The sequence below is a fragment of the Cricetulus griseus genome, chromosome 4, assembly GCF_003668045.3.
Source record: "Cricetulus griseus strain 17A/GY chromosome 4, alternate assembly CriGri-PICRH-1.0, whole genome shotgun sequence".
NCBI classification, from domain to species: Eukaryota; Metazoa; Chordata; class Mammalia; order Rodentia; family Cricetidae; genus Cricetulus; species Cricetulus griseus.
Window position 1 is genome coordinate 153,645,234 of NC_048597.1, and position 27,459 is coordinate 153,672,692.

At 44.5% G+C, this 27,459-nt stretch overlaps 1 protein-coding gene across 1 annotated transcript in view; it reads right to left on the bottom strand.

The window, feature by feature from the left end:
- Positions 1–655: 655 nt before the first annotated feature.
- Sorl1 (sortilin related receptor 1) overlaps positions 656–27,459 on the bottom strand; it is a 169,028-nt gene continuing 142,224 nt past the window's right edge. The window contains exons 36-48 of the mRNA XM_027411875.2: positions 23,836–23,948; positions 23,192–23,296; positions 21,875–21,947; positions 19,212–19,294; positions 18,077–18,173; positions 16,506–16,690; positions 14,229–14,348; positions 12,928–13,092; positions 11,425–11,599; positions 9,743–9,849; positions 8,695–8,887; positions 5,843–6,055; positions 656–4,643 (exon numbers count right to left, since the gene is read on the bottom strand). Of these exons, the coding sequence (XP_027267676.1) occupies positions 4,576–4,643; positions 5,843–6,055; positions 8,695–8,887; positions 9,743–9,849; positions 11,425–11,599; positions 12,928–13,092; positions 14,229–14,348; positions 16,506–16,690; positions 18,077–18,173; positions 19,212–19,294; positions 21,875–21,947; positions 23,192–23,296; positions 23,836–23,948 (1,697 nt within the window). The 3' untranslated portion in view covers positions 656–4,575. The remainder of the gene's footprint in view (positions 4,644–5,842; positions 6,056–8,694; positions 8,888–9,742; positions 9,850–11,424; positions 11,600–12,927; positions 13,093–14,228; positions 14,349–16,505; positions 16,691–18,076; positions 18,174–19,211; positions 19,295–21,874; positions 21,948–23,191; positions 23,297–23,835; positions 23,949–27,459) is intronic.

A 27,459-nucleotide genomic window follows, 5' to 3' on the forward strand; every position in this document is an offset into this window, starting at 1 on the left:
AGAAAGATACCCTGTCTCCTATCTCCTAAAACAAACACTCAAATCATAATGTAAATATCTGTGTTTTCCGATGGTCTTAGGCAAACTGTGTGAAAGGGCTGTTTGATGCTCCCCAACCCCCCCCCACACACACAAAGGGACCTTGTCCCCCCAGGTTGAGAACTGCTTTGGCTCCAAGTCCAAACAAAAGTAACAAACCAGACTTGCTAAAATTTAGAAAGCCACCTGCCCTTGACCATATCCTGATCTAACTTTATGATGCTTGTACTCATTGGCCTCTGAGAAATAAATGCAACACTTCCTACTGGGGCTCACTGAGTATGGGAAGTGTTCTTTGGTGCTCAGTTGATCTGCACTACTCTACTTTCTTCTCAGATTCAGAAAATCACCTCCTTAACCAACTGTCTCATACATAGTTACAGTTCTCAGGGAGGCACTGTGGAAGAATTCTGTTTACTTCAAAACAGTCATCAACACACCTCCTCACCCACCAGCCAACACAACTCCCAGCTCATCAACCAGCACACAGACATTGTGTTCTTCCAGGATCCGCCATCTGAGACCAGCTCCTTAACAAAATTATCCCAGGTCTTAATGTTCTCTCTTCTATGACATAAATGCCTTTTTCAAAGAGACGAGTCAGCTGCTGCTTGGAGACTGTGTTAGCCATCTTTATTGCACTCAAAAGAACAATGTAAGACACACACAGCGGATATTAAAATAGGTGGTAGCGGCGGTTTTTTGTTTCTTGTTTTTTAATTCTTTTTTAACTCAGTTAAATTTTTATTCAGTGAAAAAAGTTGACACCAAGACAAAAAAAATTATCTTAAAATTGTGCAACAATGTAGTAAAATCTTCAGCAGAAATCAGTGACTTGGAAACCTAGCAAGGCGATTGAAGTTATAAATACCTAATTTGACTTTGGAGAGAAACAAGTACACAGTGTTTCACCTTAAATAAGAGCAGAACAGGCCTTGATTTTGCTGCAGATACTTCTGACTTTGCCTAAAGTGTCTAATAAGTCTTAACAAGAGTCTTTAAATGAGGAGTGACATGGGATATATGAAGGTAATAATATTCCACTTCGGCGTTCATGCTCAGACCGTTGAAGTTATTACACATGAAATGAATGCCATTCTTGGGTTATCACTCGGCTCTGATGATTAAATTTATAATATGGCTGCTCAAAACAATATGGGCAGAAACACATGCAATTGATCCTCCCTCAGCCACATTCAGCAGTGGTATTCCATCGGAGAATGCACTTCTCTGTCTAGCCCACAGTGCATAGCTCTTGTGACTTATTCCATATCTTAGTCTTGCATAGGAAGTAGTCTATATAAACTTAATGCTCTGGCTTTTATTACACAAAAGTTGTACCTGAAAAGCAGCACACACTCCAGCTAAGAAAAACATCCTAGGAATGCTGAAATACAATCCTGACGCAAGAAAAGCGTCTGCAGAGTTTAGAGTCGGTTCTTACAGCGGCAATGGGGATGGAATTCAATTAGTCATATACCTGAATTTCTCCTGAGGGGACCTCGCCTTACCTCTGCCAAAGGAAGAGACTTCTCAGGGACTCGCTATGGCCCTCTTCATGGGACAGAGAACTAACCTATGAGATGAGGTTCGGGCCCAAGGAATAGAACCACTGGGGGCCATGTGAAGGCGGATGCACTGAGGAGACACTGGTGCTTATCTGCAAGGGGCTCAACAATATCACTGGCCTTCTAGTTCCTTCTAGACACACCTAGAGTCTTCTGAAGGACCTGCTCTATACATTGGAGAGTGGAGTTTAAACTAGCAGGACATTAGTGTATCTGGAGAGGAGAGAGCATGCAAGTGACTGTCCCCTATCAGCTTGCAAACATACCTAGTGATGCAATCAGGGGTAGCACCTGAAGAGTCATTCCTCCAAAAGCCAGAGCACCAGCCAGGCACTCACAGCAGGCCAAGCTCTCTGGCTTGCCATGCATCAAGCAGTGATAGATCCTCACCTGTGTGCTCACATGTGGTCCCTCTCCATAGACCTTGGAGGAACTCTCCTGTGTCACCACATCCACATAGACCCAAGTCCCACAAAGCTCAAAGGGTATTCAATACCAGAAGGAGAAAAAAAATCAGTTCCCACACAGTCAACAGGGAACCAAGTACCTGGTGTTCCATTCCCTGTGAGGTGGGAACTTTCCAAGACTACACATAGTTTAGTTTTAATTTCCTATTGTCACTCCAACCTCTGGACTCTTGCCGATGACGTGGATACATCAAAACCTTCACAAAGATAAGCAGAGGAAAACAGGAGTGCGTGCTTGAAAAGTTCACAAAAATATACAATTTACACATAGCTGCATCTATCTGGCTTAGTCTTCGGGACCTCAGCTCTGCTATTTATACAAAATATTCTAGCCTTAAATGGCTACATGTTTTCAAACAGCACAGTGCATCTCCCGAGGGGAGGGGTGGCGGTGGGTCTGTACAGTACTATGGTTCAGCATCGGGAGGCCCTGGAGACTGGCCTCTATGCTTGGCAACAACTCACGTTGCCTGCAGGAGACATATGCTCTGTGAAAAGGCCTGCCTGCAGAATAATAGACAATAATGCCACAGAGCCTTTTACACCAGCTTCTACAAATGCCACCAAAAACTTGGCAGGAAAAGAAAAGGAGAAAATATACTTTCCTAGCAGTTCAATTCAATGGCTTGCCTCCCACCAGACTGTTAATCTTTCAGCTACTTAAAGACTTTGTTTAAGTGGGGGTGGTAGGGCTGGAGGAACATTGAGCAAAACTTCAAAGCAAGACAAGATAAAGCTGAAGAAATTCCAGTCTGGGGGAAAATAATGGAAAAGAGGGTGAGAGAAAGAGGAGAAAAATAAGTTATAAGACAACTGACTCCTTATTCCTAGCATTTGATACCAGGAACTACAGCCACATAGCACACTACAGATCTACAGCTCAAAATGCTCATCTAATATACATATATATCCTTAAAAAAATTGGCTCTTACTTTCCAAACAATCCTTAGGTAAATTGAGACTCTATTCCCACCCAAGGGTGATACTTTTAGTTAAAAGAAACCAAGCACTTGTGAGGAGGGGACACATTGCATGGAAGGGGTGGCAGGTTTCACAAAACTTGCACACAGAAAACATGTATTCAGAGGCGTAACTTTGGAATATTCCCAGAGCTTGCTGCTTTTCCGCTGGCAGGAAATCCTCAGTGAGGTTGTTCACGACACGCTGGACATCGGTGCCTGCACACTGGACTGAAGGATGTGCAGAGGCCACAAAGAAGTCCACAGAACTTTCAAGTGACCATGGCATGAAACATGGGGGTGGGGCTGTGTTTAGACACACATGGTGTTTCACAGAGAAAGCAAATGAACAAATCTGCCCATGGAGAAGTCAAATGCTTACATCACCTCCATCCCTGGCAATACCTACAACACTCTCTATGGTTGGGTGGGAGCACAGGCTAGGGAAGTGGGGTTGGGAGGTAGGGGTCAAGGTGGGGATCCAGAGAAGGCACTGACCAAATTCAAAATGACTGCATATATCAGTATGGACTTTTGAGGACAATTCAGTGGCTTAAACCCAATATAAAATTTTACACTTGAAATTCTTTGGTGGTGAGTGAAAACAAAAGGAAAACTCAAATTAAAGATGGAGACATGGCATACTATATATATATGCAATGCATATCTATCATGGCACAGATCTAGAACTTTCTCCCACAACCACAGTAAATTTTTTTTCAAGTGACAAAGATCCCAGTGTATAAGAAAGCAGTGTCAACACTCGGCAGCTTCCAGAGGTACGCTTTGTACAGAGACATGCACGGTAAAAGCCCACAGATTCCTAGAAGACAGGGTGTGTGGCTTGCAGGGCTTCCTAGGCTCTAGTTCAGCTGAATTGGAATCTAGCACTGAGCCAGAATTCTCTCCTGTCCCTGACACAAGCAAACCAAAACAGATTGCTCCTGCTCCTCCACCCCTACCCTGATGGGCAAGGGGCCTTAACACCTGGGTTTCAGACGACCACTAAAATATGGCCTTATACAGAGTCCCAATAAATTAATAAAAACAACAGAAACAGGAACTTCCCCTACAAGACACCCACATTTATGTAAACTAAATCCAAAAAAAAAATAAAATAAAATCAGAGCAGTTTTCAAGGAGAAATGTGATTCTGCCCATCACCCTCTCTTGAAGTTTTTATTAAATACATTTCTGTGTCTTAGAAAAATAAAAAGAATGGTCAATTTACTGAACCAAAATGATCTCACAGACTTAAAAAGCATGCCCAGCAAGCACAGCTCTGTAAGACGACACCAATGTCAAATCCATTCAACCTGCTTTCAATTCACAGTTGATACTACAAAGTTTATTCATTCCTTTCTCTCCTTTTTTTGTTTGTTTTGTTTTTATGTTTTTGTTTTTGTTATTGTGGTGGTGGTGGTTTTGGCCCATATAAAAATAACATATTGCAACTCAAAGTGCATCTTTTAAAATAAACCATCAACTATCTTTATCAAATAAAATATTTACACCATTTGGTTTCTAATGAGAAAAGCTCCTTCACGCTATCACCATGGGGACATCGTCTGAGAATCCAGTTATCATAGGAGCATCTTCATCGTCCTCTCCTGAAGACAAAACAGTCAAGCCTTGGTGAGTTCCAGCGGAGTTTTATACGACCCCACATGCCACCACTCTGCCCATGCCCATAGCCTTACAACAACTCCCAGCTAAACCAACACTAACGAGTCCTGAATCCTAGCTTGGTTTTCCTCTGCCATGCTCAGGTCACCTTCTTCCCTTTGCTAAATAACCAAACTTATTTTAATTGCTGTTTAAAGTAAAATCCGTAGCAAGGTGAATCTCATTCCCTAGGGCTAAATGGGTGGGATTGGTTTCTCCTACTTGAATTATCTGTCCTCTTTTGAATTGGAACTGCTCTGATGAAACAGAGATTGGTTGGAGGGGCTTAAGAATTTTGAGGGCAGCTTCCCAGACTTCATGGCTGTCCCTTTGAGATTCCTGTTGCTTGGTATTTAGTGACTACTGAAGGGCAACCCTGCTAGGCCAACCAAAAGGAGCCGCCCAGGCACGCAAGGCACTCCACGTGTTTGCTGATTAGCAAAAACAAAAACAGAGAAGGCAAGGAAATACAGGTGATCTCATATGATCACTGGGGAGAAAAACATGCCACTTCGTAAAGAGAAGAGTAGCAACAACTAGACTATAGGAAAAGTAAACACACAAACTCACATCTGGTGCCTTGAATTTGGGGAAGCCTTTCCTACACTCACTTTAGTGCATGGCCTGGCTACTAGCTCTTCCAGTTTAGGGCTTGCAGCATTTGAACAATTCTCACAATGATCAAAAGATTTCCCTTTCTCCTTACTGTACTTCACCCCCACATAACCTAAGAAGAAGCTGTGCTCGAAATGAAAAGAGGTGTGGCTGACTGAAGGGCTTTCTTCACACAGAAGCTGACAGGAGATGTGATACTTTCATTTTGAAGCCCTCCAGAGGAAGGATTAGACCAGCATCAGGCGAACATACTTGAGGATTGTTTTGAAATCTGGGGAGCACTCAAACCCAGGCCCTAACACTCCCTGTTCAAAGGGTACCCTTCCACTTCTCCTCTGCTAGGGGCCAGAACTACACAACTAAAGAAAATGTGGTATTTTGACTAAGGATCAAGAAAAGCAGAGATCCCAGAGAGTGGAAACACTGGAGCCTGGAGCAATGCCTGTCCTGAAAGGATGAGCTGCAAGAATCTTTCCTGATCACATCTCAGGCTTTATGGTGCTTGCCCCTGGGACCCCTGGCTACTTACCCAGGTCATCTCCAGAGGAGAAGATGGCCGAGCCCAGCCTGGAGCTGTAGTGGCTGTTGGCAAAAGCAGTAAAGCTGCTTTGTAGGCGACGATGCTTTGTGTAGAGGATGGCAAAGCCGACACCCAGGCTCAGCAGGATCAGGAACAAGATAGGGACCACTACAGCTGCAACATCAGTAGACCTGGCAGCCTGGATGGCTGCTGTATCTCCACCTGCAGAGGCAACATCCCCTGCCAGTGAACCTCCTACCTGAGGGCCAGAAAAGGATGGCCCAGGCAACTTCTCCAGGTCCCACCCATCCAACAAAATAGAAAGGAAAAACAAAACAAAACAAAACAAAACAAAACAAAAAAACAAAAAACGCCCAGAGTTTGCAAGGGTTCCAATAACCAGCTTTCTTTTCTTGTGTTACATGGTCCAGCACATGCGTGAAGCTGATGTTTCCCAAGTACTTACCATGAGCCTGAAGACAGTGGGCCTTGCACATGCAAATACAGTAATTACATTAGACTCCTAATCACTGCCTTGTTGGTTATTTAGATAATCTCTTGGAAGGGAGACCTTTGTTGGGACATCAACACTGATTTCATTAGCATTATTACTTAAGGCCGCTTGCTTGCCTACATAAGAGGATGTGAAATCAGACCACTAATTAACGAGATTGCAATTATTTCCCCCTACTTGGCACCAAAGTCACTCTGCACTGCAATTACCTGAAGCTCCGTTAAGTGACACAACGAGATTCTTTTACTGCAATACTGACTCAACAGCTCACCAAGTTTTATGGGTTCTTTTTCCTTCTCTTTCACTTAAGTAAAAAAAGAAAAAAAATCCTCTCATATACATGTGACATTTTAAAAAGCTTGTTACTAATCCACTTAGCTGTCTATAACATGACAAAGATCCTGCCTTCCCATGATCTTAAGCAAATATGGCTTTAGATGGCTCACTGATAGATAGGTCCTCACTGGGGCTCTGGAGAAAGGTCCTTCCTCATCCTTCAACTCCAAATCTGTTGGAGTTGGGGCCATCATCTTGAGAGGGAGTAAAATTTTCACATTATAAATCTAGGGGCTAGTCTGAACTTGGGGGCAGAAAAACAGAGCTTTAGATTCAGTTTTTAGCAAAGAAGGCAGAATAACCTTTCCTTGGGCATAGTTTCTATAGACCTGGTACAGGAGGAGATGGCATAAGCAAGTTCCCATCTCACAGAGAAAGCATCATAGTTACATAGGGACTCAAGAAGACACAGTATCCATCAAAATGAACTGGAGGACAGCCATATCTTATAGGTATAATCTAACAAGTCAGTATATATGTGTCTATTTAAATTTCTTTTATTTTCTGGACATGAAAAAAAAAATATTTTCCAGCCTACCCCAATGGTGAGGTGGTAAATTAAAGAACTACTCCCTGGCTGGACTTCTGAAGGTTCAATCAGCTTGATTCCCTAAAAGCAGCTGCCAGGGGCCTCACAACAGACAGTTTTACCTCAATTTGCATTTCACAGACTAATAACTGGTTTTGATTAAAACCAGGGCATATTAAGGAAAAACACATTGTCAAAAGTTTTGCTGTTTGTTTTCTGTAGGACCGTCCCAGAGCCTTGACAATGCCATAACTCTCTAAAGGGAGGGAGAAGAATGACGTGTTCAACCTTTCTAATGCTGTGACCTTTTAATACAGTCCTCATGTTGTGGTGACCCCAACCATAAAGTTATTTTTGTTGCTACTTCATAACTGTAACTGAATCATAATGCAAATATTTTTGGAGCTAGAGATTGGTCAAAGGGGTCGAGACCCCCAGGTTGAGAACCACTCCTCTAAGAGACTGTTTATTCTGGAGAGGCTGTGCTGGTCCCAGCCCAGGAAGGATTGTGAGGGAACATTTAACAGCAACCCTACCTAGTTCTTGGCTAGAGATAAAGGTGTCTGCAAAGTCTAGCAATAAGATATTTGTTGAAATCCTGGCCAAGCTACAACGTAAGTACTATGCTTACAAAGCAGCACTGTGGCCCAAGGCTGGTAGTATCTGTGTGTTCCAAAGATAAAGATCCCAGGTTGTGAAAGGAAGTGCTAGCTGTACATGGTAGGATGAGCTAATGACATGGAGAATTACAGGTCTATTAGCACATTCAAGACTCCGAGCAGTCTCTTGAAAACCACCAACAGAATTGTTGTGTGTCTAGCCTGATGGATGGTTAGTCATCATGGTCAGCTTGACTAGATTTACTCAGTCATGTGAGAGACTGAGTCGTATTTCTGGGTGTGTGTCTGTAAGGGAATAAGTGGGGGTGGGAGACCCACCTTCAGTGTGGGTGGCAACATCCCCATGGGCTTGGGGCTTGGATGCAATGAAGGAGAAGGAGAGAGTTAAGCACCAACATCCTTCCCCTTCAGCTTCTTAATTGCTAACAGCCTAGGTAGCTGCCCCAGACTCCTGATGCCATAACCTTCTCCTCCATGAAGGGCTCTATCTCCTCAAACTGCCAGCCAAAATAAATCCCCCATTCTCAACTTGCTTCTTGTTATATATCTGGTCACAGTTGCAAGAAAAAAAAAGCAACTAACAGACATACTGAGTTTCCTAAATATAGCTTACTTCTTACCCTTTTCTGAACTTTACACTCAATGTGGTACCTTGCAATTCCAGTTCTTTCTATACTAGTACCATGGCCGGTCAAGAGGGATTTATTAACTGCATCAGTATCAGACTAAATTGGTAGCTAAGTGATTTTCTTAGGCACACAGACAGTACTTGAAATGTGTTTTAGGAAGACCATCTGAAAACTATTACTCCCCCTCCTTCCTAGGAACAGGACAGAGACAGGGTGGTCACACAGCAACTCACCTGAGCTCAGTTCATCATACAGCAACACGGCAGGCTCCCCGCAGATCTGGCTGCCAAAGAGACATCGAGCTTGGACTGTGAAGGTGTAATTATGACCCATCTTCAAGTTAGTCACTTTAAAGAAATTGTCAGTGGTATTCCCAAGGTAAGCGGTGAGATTCATAGCACTGTCAAACATATGGATCTCATACCCCTGCAAACAAGCACACAATGGACCATTCAGAGGTTTCAAGAAGGGGCCTGATGGTTTCTGTTACCGGCTCCAGCTATGCCTGAGTGGGGTTTTATGGATGCTAATATACTTTATGTTTCTTGCTAGTTCTTTTGATTATGTGATTGAGATACCAAACTTAGAAAACAGGACTTTCCCCACTGACATCGCACAGAAAAGGAAGGGTATGGTACAGCTACAGGAGAACCATTCCACCCATGGTCTACTCAAAGTTCCAGGCAGCAGCTTCTTGTGTCCAACAAGACCAATGCCTCAAAGAACCTGGGCACATTAGGAATCAATACTTTGCAGTATGAGGTTTGACTAGTGACACCTCCTGGTGGCAGTGGGTGCAGGCAAGACCAGGGAACATGCAATCGGAAAAGAAGTTGTTGGAAGATCGCTGTCATTCACTTCCTGTCCTAGCTTTCTAACTCTTAGTAGGCTGATTCCAGAGCCAGGCAGCCTGATGTTGACTGAGAAGCCTTTAAGCAGGTTGAGGGCTCTATTCACAGGAGAACAGTATGAAATAATCTTTTCCCTTGGCTCCAATGCTGAGCACAGTCCAGCTGCAGGAAGCACCATGAGTCTCCCACCCATGTCTTTCTTCCAAGGACAAGCGCATGGATATGGGTGCTAAGTGCAGAGATTCTCGAGTTTCAAGGGCAGCACAAACATTTCATCAATCCTCAAATGGTCCTTTCACTCAGAAGTTCACTCCCCTGCCCCATGCTTTCCTTCTTCACGATGTCTGCCAACCTGCTGCTAATGAACTCATGTCTAAAACAGCATGCCAACTAGAGTTCCAAAGTCACGGAGGATGCACGAGCAACTTACCCTGGTTTCACTGAACTGCTTTTCCTTTAAAGCCAGGCTTTTCCAAAAAAGAAGAACGTGGTCATTTTCAGTTATGATTTTTAAGGCGTCAGGTGCTGATAATGAAACTGAAAAGGGAAGAGTAAAGCCACTTGCAGTTAGTACACAGATATCTGAACCTTTGTGTCCTCATCTAGGAAAAGAGGCTAGAAAACATTCCTAGCCTTTAAGAGCTGTGACAATGATGGGATAATGAAAAAAGCAAAACATGAATACTGCTCAGCATAGCATTAGGCTAGTGGTGGTGGTTATCAGTTCTGTAACCATCAAATCTGGACATAAGGTAGAGGCAGCAAGAACACATAATGTCTGAACGCAGGGCCCTAGAGGGAATGGAGAATGGCCCTGGTCCACCGCATTCATCACCCGCCTGAAAGGGCCTGGACCCTCCCCTCCCCCCACTGCAACTGTTGACACTGTTTGCTGTTATCTGGGTAGTAGAGCTCATGACTCAATCAGGGGGCAGGAGCCTAACCAACCTTCTAGCCCACAGCATTTATTACTTGTCTCCCTCCATTCTATCTGCCTGATCAACAAGAAGGCCACTGTGACACAGTCCTGGTCCCCATTGTAAAGCCCATCCTCACTGGGAAATACTGCTGGGTTTCTTAACTCTCCTGAGCATTTCTCCCCTCCTCCCCCAGCAATGGTAAGACACTCTAAAGGAGGGTAGTGTGAAAAAAGACTCAGAGAGTCTCCCACTGTGGCTCAGTGGGAGAGTGCTTGCCTAGCATTTAAGACACTCTCAGTTCAAGTCCTTGAACTGCATTATAAAAAAAAAAAAAAAAGACTTCAAGGCCCGGCCAAGGAGGAGCTCCCTGAGTCCGGAAACACCTAACTTTTCTTTCCCGCTCCGCCGGACCTGTCCCATACCAAGAGCCCTCATCCAGTGGCTGATGGAAGCAGAGACAGACATCCACAGATATACTCTGAACTGAACTCTGGAACTTAGTTGAAGAGAGGGAGGAATGAAGATCGAAGGGGTTGGTACCAGGTTGGAGAAATCCACAGAAACAGCTGGCCTGAACAAGGGGAAACACATCGACCCCAGATGCTGTCTGGGAGGCCAGTACAAGACTGATCCAGACCCCTGAACATGGATGTCAATGAGGAGGCCTCTGCACTCCAGGGGGCCCCTGGTAGTGGATTAGTATTTTTCCCTGGTGTAAGAAGGGACTTTGAGAGCCCATCCCACGTGAAGGGATGCACTCTTGCCCTGGACACATGGGGAAGGGCCCAGGCCCAGCCCAGGATAATGTGATGGACTTTGCTGAGTTGGTTGAGGACCCTACTCTGCCTGGGAAGTGAAGGGTGGATGGGGTGGGGGGTAGGTCGGGGGTATGGGAGGAGGGATGGGGGTGAGGGGAGGGAGAGGGAGAAGGGATTGACAAGTGAAACAAGCTTGTTCCTAATTTGAACTAATTAAAAAAAAAAGACTTTAAGAATATAGAAAATAAGAGTCTTTCTCAGGCTACTGAGCCTTAGCCCCCTCACCAAAGCCCAGGAAAGCCCACATCCCTGCCTTGGTCTACTGTAGTATGAACAGAAAAGAACAATGCTTGCATGTCCTACAAAGATACTGCAGCCTTCCTCTGTGCCAAGGTTGCTCAGGTGCAACAAGGCCTTTCTTCCTCTCCACTTACCTGTGGTGATTTTTATGCTGGACTCCTTGCTCATGTTCCCCAGCTGGACAACAATATGGTATTTTCCTCCAGGTTCCAGCTTGTTAAGGCTGTACTCCACAGTACTGTTGCGAGATTTGACTTTGTAGCTCCTGTCCGTCTTTCTGATCAGATCTTTCACTGCAATTGCATAGAACTAAGACAGACAGAGGGAGGATCTGAGTTGCAAGGCCTTTTACTTGAAATCAGCTACTTATGAACAATACCATATACAATGTAAATACCGTTGTTCTAGTCACTGTTCTATTGCTATGAAAAGACACTCTTATAAAAGAAATCATTTAATTGGAGCCTTGCTTACAGTTTCACAGGTTAGTCCATTATCAGCATTTCAGGGAGCATGATTGTATGCATGGCGTTGGAGTACTAGTTGAGAGCTTTACATCCTGATCCAAGGCAGAGAAAGAGAAAACCTGAGTCTGGAATGGGCTTTGAATACCTAAAAGCCCACCTGCAGTGACACACTTCCTCCAACAAGGCCACACCTATTCCTATAAGGCCACACCTCCTAATCCTTCTAATCCTTTCAAATAGTTCCACTCTCTGATAACTGAGCATTCAAAAATATAGGACTGTGGGAAAGGAACAAAGAGGGGTCAGGAATGCAGAAAAGGGAGAAGGAATGAAAAGTAGAGAAGGAAACCAAAATACTCTAGGAAAAGACACATTAACTGTGAGACCAACAGCTAGGCTTCTGTCTCTCCATCATGACAATGGTTACTGGACACTGATAGAGGGAAGACATAGATGAAGACGCTCAACCCCAGCTCTAAAACACAAACAGCCCCACCTTCTCTCTCCCAGGCTGCTGCTTATATTGGGACTGTGGAGGGAAGGGGACATGTAGGACACAAAGAAAACTTGGTCACCAGGGAGAATCTGGGAATCAAGAGGAAACTACGCTGATGAGGTGTAGAGGTGAGGAACAGAGGGCAAAGCAGTCCAGAGCAAGGAAGAGAGGGGTATTTCTAGGGTCAATGTCCTGTCCTATTTTTCAGCAAAGGATAGGAAACTCTGAAAAAGTTGAGATGGCAGGCATTTTAGGCTTGAGGGTCTCAGGATACAACCACAAATATTTCTATTGGTAGTGGCACAAAAACAGACACAGGCCATATGTACGCAGGTGGTTTGTGGCCCTGGTTCCAATTAAATATTAGTTAAAAAAATGGATCATAGGTTGGATTTGACCTGCAGGCCTTTGTCTGCTTGAGCACGGGTTAATGGAGGGGATGGAAGTAGCTGAGGAAGGACAAAAATATGGTGGCAGGGAACAAGGGAATAGGGCCAACCCAAAAGGGGTCCCTGTGAAGACCTGTCTTTGACCACACAGAAATGGGGACAAGGCCTGCTGAGCTCAGCTGCTACCTGTGTCCCCTGTCACACTACCTGACCCTTTCCACTGCACTCCACATACCCAAAGCATGCTAAGCATAAGCATGGCGGGCTGCATGCCTTCCCACTCACCAAGTCCTGGTCAGGAGAGTCATAGGGCGATTCCCACTTGATGACTGCTGAGGTTTTGCCTATTTGAACTGCGTGCAGATGACGAGGTGGAAGTCTGCTGTCTGGGATCATCTTCACTACGACATAGTCAGAAGATGGTCCTTGGTAAGGGATCACCACCCGGACCTAAAAGCCAAGCACACACAGGAAAAACAACACCACATGGGGGCTCATGTAACCTCTGACAAATTACTTTTCAATAAGTCAATGACACATGACCACCATCAAAATTCGATTAGAACAAAATAATATAAAATAGTTCCCTGCCTGGCCTAGACCGTTTTTTGTGTTTTATCTTCCTTCTAGAAATGCCCTAGACATATGTAAGCATAGACACATGATATGTAAGCAAACACACACATGATGCATGTGTGTATATGTGCAGCTTATCTTTTAAAATTCTTTTCCACACAACTATGCTTCCCCTCTTAAAAGCAAATAATATAGGTTTGGATTTTTCTTTGGACACTTCTATATTCTACACCATGGATAAGCCATAATGTATCTTACCAATCTTTTCTTGAAAAATATAGGTTATATCAAACCTTTTGTTCTCACTGGTAATAGTGGCCTATGTGCTAGCTACTTTTTTACTTTTTTTTTTTTTTTTGGTCACCTTAACACAAGCCAGAGTCATCTGGGAAGAGGGAACCTCAATTGAGGAACTGCTTCCATCATTTAACTGTTGGGAAAGAAAATAACCTATGGGTATTTTCTTCATGGATAATTAATGTGGTAAGGCCCACTTGGGCAGGTGGTCCTGGGTTCTATAAGAAAGCAGGCTAAGCAAGCCTTGGGAGGCAAGCCAGTAAGCAGCACTCCTCCATGGCCTCTGCATCAGCTCCTGCCTGCAGCTCCTGCCCTGACTTACCTTAGTGATGGACTATAACCTGTAGGATAAAGTAAACCTTTCCTTCCCCCAAGTTGCTTTTGGTCATGGTGTTTATCTCAGCAGTATGCAGAGTATGGCAGCCCACACACCTTCCTTCACATCTTGGCACACCCATGTGTTAACAATACAGATGGTAGATTGCTAGGACTGGACTCAGACAAAGGCATTTTATGTATCTGAACTTGTGAGTCATTTGCCAAGTGATCAATGCTCCACCTGTGAGCTGCATTTAGGAAACTGGCTGTGGGAACTTACAAAGATGAATCTAGGTACCCAGATCCCCCATTCTGTATTGAGCTCAGGAGCCCCAACACTTAAGAAGCCTCCTTTAAATGCAGGAACTCCTGTTTCCCTGCTGCAGAAAGCTTACCAGAAACAAGTACTGCTCATCCTTGTTGACAATGACTGTCTTATTGTGGAGTGAAGTGGTTACGCTTCTAGGGTTTCGGTAGAGGTCAAGGAAGGATGTGGCATAGAAAATGCCATACACCTGGTAAAGGCAGAGAAGGGAAAAGACCATCAGCTGATGGGTCAGAGCCCTCTTCTGAAATTGCTGAGTTGAGACATTGGAAGTACTTCTAAAGCACACAGAGAAATCGTCCTTCAACCTTTACTGTGTTGACCGTAAAGAACGGGCATGCCCTATGTGTGCACCTGCAAAGGACAGCATGAGCAGCTCCTGTTCTGACGAGGAGCTTCTTCTCGAGGAGGGACGGACAGGGAAGGAAAAAAAGAACCAATTCAGCCACGAGAGCAAATGAGAAGCGCTTGCTGCCACTCCAAGTATGAAGTGTCAGAGCAAAGAGGGCTTACCAAAGAGGGGTGACATTGTACAATCAAACAGCAGTGAAGGAGAGCTGAGCGGCTACATTGAGGGGTCAGAAGCTGTGGTGGGAGTTGTCAAGTGAGTGTGTAATTTCAGTGGAATGGACACAGGAGGACAGGTGCAGCCAGTTTCCCCAACCCTCCAAGTCTTCCTTTAGTAGGAAGAAGTCCCTACCACTGTGGAGGCTGGAAGAGCCAATAACAAGGTGTCAACCAATGAGATGCCAGCAGGTGTCAGCCAATGAAATGTAATCAGAAGTGCCCAGTGGGAGGGTTCAGCAGGCTCTTTTAATAGCAAGACAGCCAGTCTGTCTTTCTGCCCTCTTACAGCCTGGTGTTCAGACAATGACTGCAGCTCTAGCAGGCTGTTGGCCCGGGAGATGAACTTAAAGATGCATACCATTGGCTGGAGAAGACAAGGCCTGTGCCATATCCAAGGTGAAAGTGTGTTGCTGCAATATAGTCTCGGAACTTCACTTGACCAAAGGTATGTCTAAAGCACACTCTGTGGGTCCATGTAGGAAGCTGAAGGGATCTCAAACCAGGGTACCGGACTAAGCATACAGCAAGGAATGACAGCTGAGTGAGTTCATATGGTAAGGAACAAACTGAAGGAGATAAAGTAGGGTCGCAATACTTCCTCCCCGAGTACATGTACAAGAAGCCAGGTGCCTGCAGAAAAAGAATGCATATCTACAGGTACCCTGGGCATAGAGAGGTGACTTCCTGGGGAGGGCAATGTCCCAGCTAGCAACAGTGCCACTTCCTGTAGCTCTGCTTAAAAGAAGATTTGGAGAAGTGGGAGCTTGGATAGTGAAAGAGGAAAGGTGGCCTCCCAGGGGCCAGTTAACTGGGAAGAGCCTGGAAGAGAGAAATTGAGGGAATCCAAGGCTGGAAAGCAAATGCATATGGGATAGCATGAAAGGAACAAGGGAACCACAAGGCTTATATGGAAGGCCATGGTCCCAGTAGGGGCTTGGTGCTCAGAAATAGGATTATCTCGTTATAATAGGGCCTGTGGTACATGGGTTTGGGTAGCAGTAATGGGAAAGGGTTCCCAGAGCCCATGGGAGTCAGGAGACAAGAAGAGCCCCTCATAGATGAAGACAATAACCATGAGTGCTGCCAGAGTACTCGTGAAGAGACAGGAGCAGGTGACAGCCACCCACAGTGGGCCTCATTTGACTCATCACATATGAAAGCTAGCTGTGTGTGACCAGTGAAGGCACAAGCTGGGCATGGCAACAAGGCTGCTTTTCCAAACTGCATGTAAAGAGAGGGTCTAGCACTGTGTGATGCCCCCTGTTCTGTAGACTACACCTGACTCTGGAGGATTGCTCAGTAGAACAAGTGGGCCTGCACCAAGCTAAATCTATTGATAGACAATAATGTCTCCTTGTGGGTATATACACCCTCCTCAAGGTAAAAGGGAATGCTAAGGAGGGCTCAGGCTTTTGTCACTGTCTCTTGCTCAGCATCAAATTGTGGGGCATGCAAAAGAGCAGAACTCTATTAAATTAAAAAAACTTGACCAAGCTCACCCACCACTCAGGATAATTTTCTTAGCACATGAATATAGCACTCCACATATGTGTTCTACCCAATCACAAGTATCAGAGAGCTTAGGCCAGCAGAGCGAGGTTGGGGATGCAGGGGCTGGCCAGGCCCCTTCAGAAGGTAATCCTGAGCTGGTGGGTGGCTTGTGTTTGGAGAAATAAAAGAATCAAGAGCAGCAACAGGGAAGAAAGTCCCATGGCAATCCAGGGGCCTAAACTTAAGCAGGGTTCAGACTACCTTGGGATGGTTAACCTTGTCTACTTACCACATTCTTGGGGCCAGTCCATGTGCACTCCACAGCAGTCTGGTTGATGGCCTTGGCTTTGAGACTAGGAGCAGGTGGGCGGATGCCTCTGGTCAAGACATGCTCGAATGCCAGGGGACTATCCCCCAAGTCTGTCTTAGCCCAGGCGGAAATCTCATAAGATGTGTGAGCTGTCAGATTGCTAACTGTGAAAAGAAGGAAGGGGAATGCCACGGATATGTATAAGTAAGGTGTATGTGCGTGTGTGGGGGGTGACAGCCCATAATTTGTTTGGGTTTGCATACCTTACTTTTCAATAGTTTGCAAATTCATTTAGTATTTTCCTGGTTTTTAGCACATGTAATTCTTAGAGACTACGTAACTTCTAAAGCTGACTGTGTGGATGTACAGTTGGCAAAACATTCCTGCAGTCATTTGGCCTTGTGTGACAGGAGGCCTGAGACTCACACCCATCAATTCAACTATTCCAGGAAATCAAGAGGGTCTCAAAAGCTGTGAACTAGGACATCCATTTCCGTATCTGCTACAGTAAACATGGACAGCTAATGGTGCTGGGGTGGGGCATTTTCTTCAGTGGTGGAGCCACTGGTAAGTTGCCCTCATTCCAGTAAATAACCAAGCACTCATGTTCATGAAAGCAACCTCAATGAAACTCATAGCTACTCGTCAAGTACTCAGCTGGCTTAAGGCAGGAAGATGGCCAGCATGAGGTCAGCCTGAGCTACAAAGTGAGTGCCAGGCCAACTTGAGCTATATGGTATATGAAAACTAAGGGTTATTATCTAGTTCTGGGATGCACAAGGTCCTGGGTTCGATCCATAACACGGACACAGGGGAATAATAATAAAAGATGACAACAGCACACCTGTGGTTTCTGTTTCATAAGACTAACAAGGAGGAATCTAAAACCATGATTGACTGTCCTTTTCAAACGGGCTGGAAGGAGAGGAAAGGAAAACGCTTCCAAGCCATTTACAGCACTCACAAGTAGCTCTTGGTGTTGAAAGATTTCTCTTAGAAATACATTAACATCTTCCCATGAGACCATCTTCAGATATAAGAATTTTAATGGAGCTCAGAGTTTGCACAGACATAAGTGAGGACTGGACCACCTCCTCTTTTCATTTGTTTGCTCTTCTGTTCAGTTGACAAATCTTCCTGAATGCCAATACGCACCAGGCCTTGCCCTACCTCTTACTGGCTGAGGGAGAGTACAACTAGAAAGAACACAGGTAATGGAATCTGGACAGAATCGTACACAGGGCAAAATCATCTCTAGGGGTTAAACTGGCTCCTTACAGGCTCCTCCTCCTTTCTCACCCCAGCCTGCATTGAGAGCCACCAGGTTTAAAAGGAGGTTTAGGGAGACAGCCAGTTAAGACTCTCCACCTGGAGCTAGAAGGATGCAGACAGTCCTCAGTGGGCAAAGACAGTCCATGCACAACCATCTCCAGAGAGGACCCCACTCATTCCCAGTCTCCCAGTCCCCATACACAAGCCCTGCTCCCAGGAAAGCACTAGTCCGGTTTACTCTTCCCTGCTTACAGACCAGTGCAGCTCCAAGGTGTTACCTTTGTGTGACACTGAGCTTCCTTGGAAGTTCAAGGTTTTCTTTTCTTGTTTGTGGGCATCAAATGACCAGAAAAGGTTCACCACGTAGCCATTGACCTGCCAAGAACCAGGAAGCATGTGACATGATTAGCTGACAGAGTCAGGAGACATACTGATATACCACGCAGAGCTGGTCTTGTTAGCTGCCTCCTAGTCTCTTTGGATGAACAGGGATTTCTTCTGATTTTTAATCAGCTTTGATTTGTGCTATCATTAAATACATTGAATTATTTATAGTAAGTGGCAGTTAAGGGAACACCTCAGCTCAGGTTGTCCTCTTAGTCAAGACCAAGAGGTCAATACAAAGGCCCCCAGAATCAGGAAAAACTACCTTCTTCTCTGAAAGTTCTCTACCAGAGAAGCTTCTGAACTAAAAATCATTGCATGTGGGACATGTAATATCTTCATGATCAGCACTACTGACAAAGGTCCACACTAAGCCATATCTTCTATTAGTCCTCTCTGAAGTTAAGAACACGATATTAAATGTACTTAAGTGAATAGCACAAAGACCCTGAAGACCCACCCTGTCACAACATCACGGATGGAGAGGGATGGGATGAGGAACCAGCAGATGGGGTCGAAAATTATGGAAGTGGATTTCAATTTGAAAGATGACAGGGACAAATAAGTGGGCTATGCAGATGGGTGCTCAGAGGGACCCGTGGTGGCAGATCAGGAGTGATTGGGTGGACATAAGAGATGCACGGCAGATGGGTTTCCAAGGCATCTGATTCTCCCAAGAAGCTTGCTCTACCACAATGGGAACTTCTACATTAGCACCGAGTACCAGGAAATCCAATAAAGCTGAAAATTACAGGGCACACTTATTCACACCAAATCTTTCTGTGCACTGGAGCTGTGAACCATTTAATTATATGGTTAAAGAAGAAAGGCACCAGGCTGAGGCAGAATAATTACATGTGGCGACGACGCAAGTTTTTCTTCGTGGGGGAAAGGAAACAACCCGGGTCTGGTAGTTCAGCTCCACTAGATCAGGTCCTTCATCTCCCCTAATCTCCCTGCTCTAAGACATATGAGTTCCCACACAAAGGAAGGCCCCACCCAGCTGCCAGTCTGAGAATTCCACATTACCTTGATGTCACCGTTCATGGTCAGGGTAAAGCTCAGAGAGTTTTCATCATAGCTGTCAATGTGGACATTCGGTGCTTGAATCACTGAAAAGAGAAAGGAGTCAAAGAGAAACCATGCTGTGGAAAGCAAAGAAGGCGGGACCTCACAGCTTTCATCTCAACAGACAACGTGGCCTGAAGGGCACTCTGGCTGCCTTTATAAAGCCATCTCTTCTACCACCATTTCCCGGAATGAGGCCAGGCCCACTGCTGCTTCATGAACACACAATCTTGGCTATCTGGTCAGCTGACTTGGCAATTAGGTTAAGTTTCATTGTGCCAATGTCTCTACATAGCCCAGCTTTGGTTCGGCCAGGCTCTTACAAAGTCAGGATCCCAGTGAGTGATGTCTTTATGAGGAACCACAAAGTTCCAGTCTCCCCATGTCCTTTATGAAGGATGGGACTTGTGGAAAGAGAAGCCATACATTGTAAATGTGTGTGCTGCAGGTTGGGAAGGGCGCCTCTGGAATTTGGGAAACCTGAGTTCAAATTCTTGTTCCCTGACACTCACTAACAGGGAAACAAAGAGTAAGTCACATATTTTCATGGAGCCTAGAGATGGGAAAGTTAACGGTGCCAAGTGCACAGCCACCGTTCCCTTCCTTTCCCTTTTCAGTAAAGTCTTGCTTAATGAACAATCAGTAAGTTCCAACAAATGGGAGCTGAAGCTGACAGTGAAGGGCACAAGGAGAGCATGGACAAGAGAAAAACCCCTATGTCCTCCTGATGAGCATCAGCTGAGCAACTGCAACGTATGCCCACAAGAAAAGTGACAGTGCTGAGCTAGTGTCATCTAAAGGAGCTCCAGAATCCAACATGATCAGAAGACACCACTTTAGTGACAACTGGGTATTTAATGCTCAGGACACAGTCTTTCTAAAGGCAAGGGACGGGAGTGCGGGTAAAACACATATAGAAATCCAGGGAGGCCCCATCAGATGATCAAGCATGTTATAAAACCAGGCTTGAAAAAAAATACAAGGACCAGGAGAAAGGCTCTGAGAGGCTTCGGGCCACCAACTCAGAGCTAGATAGTGTTTGGTGCTGAGGGAAAGTCAGCATGGACTCTAATCATGGTGACTATGGGCAGCTCATGACTCTCCAGAGCCCAATTCCCTCAGCTACAAAACAAAGACAACAATACTTCACTCACAGGATTCACATAAAACAAAAAGCAGTGTGTGGCACACAAGAAGCACTCCACACATGGTGGCCTTCTCATTGGAGCAGCATTAACCTCTGCCTTCCTCATGAATGAACCTGGCTGGCATCACTGCTGTCTTTGTCCTTCATCTCTCTTCCAAAGTCACTAAGACCCCAGGTCACAGATACCTCACCACAGAGCTATCCTCTGCACACAGCTTGACCAAAACACACGAGAGGACCCAAGACTTGCCAAAATCACCGGGAAGAGAATGAAGGAAACTATGACTCAGGATAATTTTCAATTGCATATTTGACTTTTGCCTACTGGATTTGGGAACAAGGTGGTCTTCCAAAGCCCATCCTTTTTGGATTTGGATGGTCTGTGTACTTTGGCCCACATTTTTGTCCAGGGAAATGATAAAGCAATAAGACCTGAAGGAGAGCGAATTCTGCACAACCTCTTTCCTACCTGCCAGCATGCTGCCCACTGACTGGCTGGCAGCATTAACTCTGGCTGACTCCTACCATGATCACCACAATTCCACAGACTTTAGAGTAACTGATGGGAGTCTTTGTTACAGGCTCAGATGAATATAGGATCACCCTATGTCATCCCACACCACACAGATCAATTGGTTTTAATATCTGTCAGGCCATGGGGTGAAAGTCTCCAGGGCCAGGGCTGTGCTGAGGAAACCACTTAGGAGGACAGGCTTTCATCCACTGCTCAGTGGGTGCTGGTACCCTTCATGAAGAGGCTTCAATTTACTCACCCTCCATCTGAGCTTTTAGTTCCCACCAGACACCAAGGATGGAGTGAAGCAAACAGCAAAGATCTCAGTCCCAAGAGACACACATGCAGGATGCGGAGCTGCCTCCTGATAGGCAGAGCAGCCCAGCATAGGGACCAAGGGAGGTGTGCAGCAGGATGGTTAATGGCACAGGCTTTGGATTCAGGTATGTGAGGTTCTAGTCCTAGCTTTGTCATTTATGTGTGTTCTAGACAAGTAACACACGACTTTACCCTCCCTTGTCTTGCAGCTATTCTGAGGCACCATGTGTGCTCTGAGCTTTCATGTGTGCAGAACAGTGAATTACGAGCACCAAGGGTCAGCTCTGGTGCTATGTGTCATACCTAACCCTGATACGCTTGTCAGCATAACCAAGGGAGAGGTGTACAGACATGCCTTAAAAAACACCACAAATGAGTGTCTAGCTTTAGTGAAAAGAGACTCCTCCTACTTCAGAAGTTGCACAAGCTCACAAAGGGCCTGGCATAATGGCCTTTGGAAATCAGTGCTTGGAGGAAGAATATACTCAGTGGATGCCCAAAAAGACTTCCCATCTTTGTAACACCAAAGGGTGCCTGTGCTGGGGAAAAGGAGGCTCGACCGATGCTTCTCCTCTCCTGCTCAATGAAGGTCATTTCCAAAGGGCTTCTATCTTCTCTAAAGTCGCCAGTGCTCCAGTCATTTACCTTTTCCTTTTATAGTGGTGATGGATTTAGAATCGCTCCAGTTTCCTATCCCGTGACTAGTCACCGCAGCCACCTTTTCAAATCAGAGTATGAGTTAATAGGAAATAAATGTAACACCATACAGTAAGAATCCTAAATGAGCTAAATGGCTTAGGATGCAGCATTGAGGACAGAAAAAAAAATACATAGACAGGACGTTCAGAGGCCCCAACCAAGGAATTTAAAAGACCAAGAAGCAAAAAGACTTATAATTGTCCTAAGAATATAAAATTTCCATTGATCCTATTGATATCCAGATTCTTGTAAAGGGCAGGTGTGAGTGTGTGTGTGTGTGTGTGTGTGTGTGTGTGTGTGTGTGTGTGATCTCTAAGCTCTATATCCATATACAGAGACACATGTACACACATGACTATGTGTGCCATTAAATACTCTGCAGCCTTCAACTACTCCCCACTACTGTAGCATGGCTCTAACAAAAGTCTTAGCCCTCTAACTTTGGCATACACCTCAACTGCTGCATTAATCGTAACATGTTTTTCAAATGACTCTTGGGAACACTGACTGAGTTGCAGAGCCTTGTACAATGCTAGCACTCATTTTGAGTATTCACTAAGCTCTTCAAAGGCAAAAATTTTGGTCCATTTTCATCCCTGCTCTATGCGTACATCAGAATCAATGCCTGGTACAATAGACCCAAAATATGCTGTAATGTGCCTTTTTCTGTTATTCTTCCCCAGTCTCTTGCTTTGACCCATAAGGCCATCTGATCTAAGTCCCACACTCCTGTCTCCAAGACTGACAATTAATTACCTTTCATTTAAAATGGGACACTGATAAAATGGTCAAAAAGTGTGTATCAGTAGACAGAACACTTTGCAGAGTCCTAGAGAAATTATCAGTGCAAGGAGTCTCCAGGAGATGTGCTCTAATGGCTTTAATAAACAGCCTTGGCACAAAATCTATCTCCTTTCTGCTAAGTATATTAATACCGAATTTCACAAGAACCTCATGAAATTGGTTTACACATGACACTTAGCACTGCAGCATCCAGTAGGTAATGTTAAGTAAAGAAGAGGTGAGCACGAAAGGACAGACCCCAGAAGCAACAGAGTGCCTGGTTAGAAGCACGGAGAGCTACATCGCTGCAAGTTACTGGTTATCTGAAGGGGAAGCTGAACTTCCCTCTTTAAGACAAGGCACTGGGTGTTGCGAAGAACACTAACACTCATTTCTTAAAGGTAATCATAGAGGTGACAAGCCAGAGCCATCTCTTTGTTCTAAGATTGGCCAGTGGTGGGAGAGGATGCAGTCACTCACTCTGATGGTATAAAGGGCATTGAGTTGTAAGTTCTTTATTTCTGTAGAGTTGCTAGCAGCTCTCTGGGAGGCCCACATCTTGGAACCACTCCTGCTGTATTCCACCTACAAGGAGAAGCTCAGTATGAATAGAGGGTAACCAGAGGTTGGGTCTGTCTAATTCCTTGCAAAGCCACACATGGGGAAAGATAGGGCACTGAGATGGCTAGTGTTAATTGTTAATGCGAGAGTGTATCTATACCCAGTGGGTACCCCTGCACATGATTATCTGGATTAGGTTAACTGAGATGTAGATAGTACACCATCCCCCTGGGCTGGATGCTGTATAAATGGAGGAAGTGCTGAACACAGGCACCCATTGCTGCTTCCTGACTGTGGATGCAATGGGACCGGCCATGTCAGCTCTTATGGCCTTGAATTCTCTGCCATTGTGGACTACACCTTTGAACTGTGGGTAAACCTTTGTCCCTTAAGTTGCCTTTGTTGGAATATTTTATCACAGTGACAGAAAAAAAATAGGACAGATGTGCAGTGTCCTAACAGATGGGTCATTATCCACAACACCGAATCACCTCCCAGTGACATAAAGCACCCAGAAAACTTCAGCTCTCTGATACCCACACCAATGTCTGCACAGTACTTACAATGTACTCACGAATGAGGCCATGGGTATGGATGGGAGGAGCCCAATGCCCAATGATTACACCTTCCTCTTCGTTGTTAAGTGACAGCTGGAGGTTCCGAGGGGCATCTGGCACTAGAAAAGAGTTAAGTCAAAAGTCAAGCTCTCCCTGCACTCACATCATTGGGTCATATGCATAAAAAGGACTCCACCAAGAAGCAGTTGGGACTGATATGAATTCAGTAAAATTAAATGGCAGTAAGAATCAACAGATAAATAAAACAAACCTATATCCCAGCAACTAAATAGTTTAAAAGAAACCCTGCTTAAAATTGTTCCCAAAATGTACTAGGAATAATTTAACCAAGAAGGTTAATTATTTCTACAATGAAAAATTTAAACTACAGATGAGAGAGATTGAAGGAAACACCAGAAAATTGACAGGAAGTGTTGGGAGCCAAATCTCAGGGCTTGGCATGAGATCCTAGGCCATTTTGGCCGGCCACATAGTTGTATATTAATTAACCCTTACATAGCACCTCCTTAGAACCTCAGCTCAAGAAAAGAAACAACTTGACCCAGTCCTCCACCCACAGGCTCAGTCACCTAGGCAACCCCTTCCTGGACCTCTTACTCATGAACTCTTTACCCTGCCAAACATCCACTTTGTGGCTTCCTAATATCCTGCCTATACTAACACCTGGTGCACAAAAAACCCATTTTGCCCCTCCCCATATCCTGACTATATAAGCTAGCCTGAGAAAAGTAAAGTTTGCCACTTGATCAGAACCCTGTCTTGTGGTCGTTCTTTCTGAGTCTCTTGTCCCCATTCCCTATCCCTGGCTCTCTTGCCCTAGGTTGACATCCTGCAGGTCCAGACAAGAAAGAACTCATGTTATCAACATAGTCTTGTTATCCAAAGCAATCTGCATATTCAGTGCAATCCCTACCAGAATAGCAATAACATCCTCCACAGAAATAGGAAAAAAAACACTCTTTAAAAAGTGAGGTGCAGAAGAGGAAGCAGAAAGATTGCAAGAGCCAGAGAAGATGGACATCAGGAAACGAGTCTTCTCAACACAACAGGACTGACACACACCAATGCACTTACAGACTGCACAGGGCCTGCACAGGGCTGCACCAGATGCGGTCCCAGTGCTGAGAGCAGAAGTGAACACAAGCACCCATTCCTAACCCATCAGCCATCTACAACTGATAATCATTCCCAAAAGAAGAATTAGCTTTCTCTAACTGAGTATACAAACCACTCTTAAGGCCAGACCCCATGCCCAGTATAGATGGCAACACTAAATGAACTCCACGACATTTTGGGAGGTTCTTTTGTCTCATAACACTTTATCGGGGCTTTGGTCTTTTTACCCTATATGACCTTTACATATGCATTACAGTTTCCAATTTTGTGTTTTATGGGATTTCTGTGTGTGTGAACGTATGTCTCTGCTACTGTATGTGTTTCTTGTGCTTTTTCTTTTCTTGGCTTTCTTTTTTCTTTTTGTTTGTTTTGTCCTATTCTGGTTTGTTTGTTATTTTATTTTACATTATTACTACTTTTTAAATGCCTGTTTGTATTCTAACGAGGGAGGATTTGGGTAGGGGGCAATGGGGAGGAACTAAGAGGAGCTGGGGGAGAGGAAATCAAAATCAGACTATGTTGTTCGAAAAAAAATCCATTTTCAATAAAAAAGAAAGAAAAAAGTGAGATATGATGGGTGGTCACTGGGGGGAGTTGTAGAGTGAGAGGGGTGAGGGTGTATATAATCAAGATATATTGTATACATGTACAAAATTTTAAAGAATACGTTTTTTTAAATTGCACAGAACCATGAAAGACAACCCCCCACACACACACACATGGACATATATATACCTGCCAAAAGTCAAAGCAATTCTGAAAAAAATGCAAGGCTGGAGATAGCACACTGCCTCACCTCAAAATATACCACACAGACACAGAAACCAAAGAGGCATGAAGCATGGAACAGAACAGGGAAGCCAGAAATGTGTCCATGTGTTGGCAGCCCACTGACTGTTGATTGGAGAAGGGAGAGCCTCTTCAACAAATGGCACTGGGAAACCTGGAGACGAATCTGCAGAAGACAGCTGTAGCCTATTCATTCACCGTGTACAAAAGCCAAATCATAACAGATCAAAACTTAAAATGTGAAGCACCCCAAACTAGGAAAATACTTAAATTTTAAAAAATTAAAATAAGAAACCTGGGGAAAATGCTTCAGGGCATGCATCTGGGGAAAGGTTGGCTTTAAATGTGACCCCAAAAACATAAACAACAAAGCTAAAAATTGTGTAATGCGACCTCAGCAAATTTAGAAGTTTCCATATAGAGAAAAACAAGCAACAGGGTGAAGAGACAACTGCAAAAACAAACAAACAAAACAAACCAATAATAACCTGGTTTTAAATGTACCAGTGATCTAAATAGAAATTTTTTCCCAGAAATGATATACAAACGGCCAAAAGTTTTATGAAAAAAAGCATCACTAATCATGAGAGAGGTGCAATCATGAGAGAGGAACAGATAAAAATGATGAGATATCTTTTAGCCCAGTGTTGGTAGCTGAGCATCTGAAGTACAAGGCAACCTAAGCTGGCCCAGATACAGAGATGGCAGAGCCTACTACTGATGAGAACGTCACCTGCTACAGCATCCAGGTTTCTCAAACTCTGGCATTAAGTCTATGCCATGACCCAGGACCCCTACTACTGGGTACACACACCCAGAGAAATCCATATACCTACATTCCATGTTTCTACAGCAATAATCACAGCATGGTGTGAGGTCAACATAGACACCCATCAGAGGACAGACAAAAAGAGAAAATGTGGTACAAATATACAGTGTAATATTATTCAATCATAAAGAATGCCATTTGTGACAACATGGATGAACCTGGAGGGCATTCTAATGAGTGAAATAAGTCTAGAACCAAGAAATGAATACTGATTGTTCTGATTTATATGCAGAATGATCTCATACAAGTGCAGAGACTAGTGATTCCCAAGCCTTCAAGAGTGGAGGGGTGGGAGAGTGCTGGAGAAAAGAGGGGTATAGGTGGACAGATGGAAGAAGGACTAATGTTCAACAGCCCATGACAATAGCAGTTGACAAAGATTAACTGACTGTCTTAAAATATCAGAGAGGAGGCTGCACATCCCTTATGCAAAGAAATAAAAACAAGTGGAGTGATCAGATATCCTAGTAACCATGACCTCATCACTATACATTGTATATGGGTAGTAAAATGTCAGGCTGTACCCCACACATGTGTACAATCTTTATGATAGGTAACAGTATATTTCAAAACTTTAAAGGAATCAGCCAGAAGTCGAAATCCATCTGCACAGTAGCCAACTCAGGACAATTCCTGAGCTTAATGCAAGGACAAGAAAAGATGCCGGAGGGCACTGGAGCCTTTCTCTTAAAAATGTTGGCAGTTCCACCTTCACATTGACTGGACACTCTTTTTTTTTTCTAGAATATCTCCATAGATTGTGATGTAAATTTGGGGCTGCAAGATGGAATTGCTTAGGTAGGCTGAGTCATCGTGTGTGTGTGTGTGTGTGTGTGTGTGTGTGTGTGTGTGTGTGTGTGTGTGTGTGTGAGAGA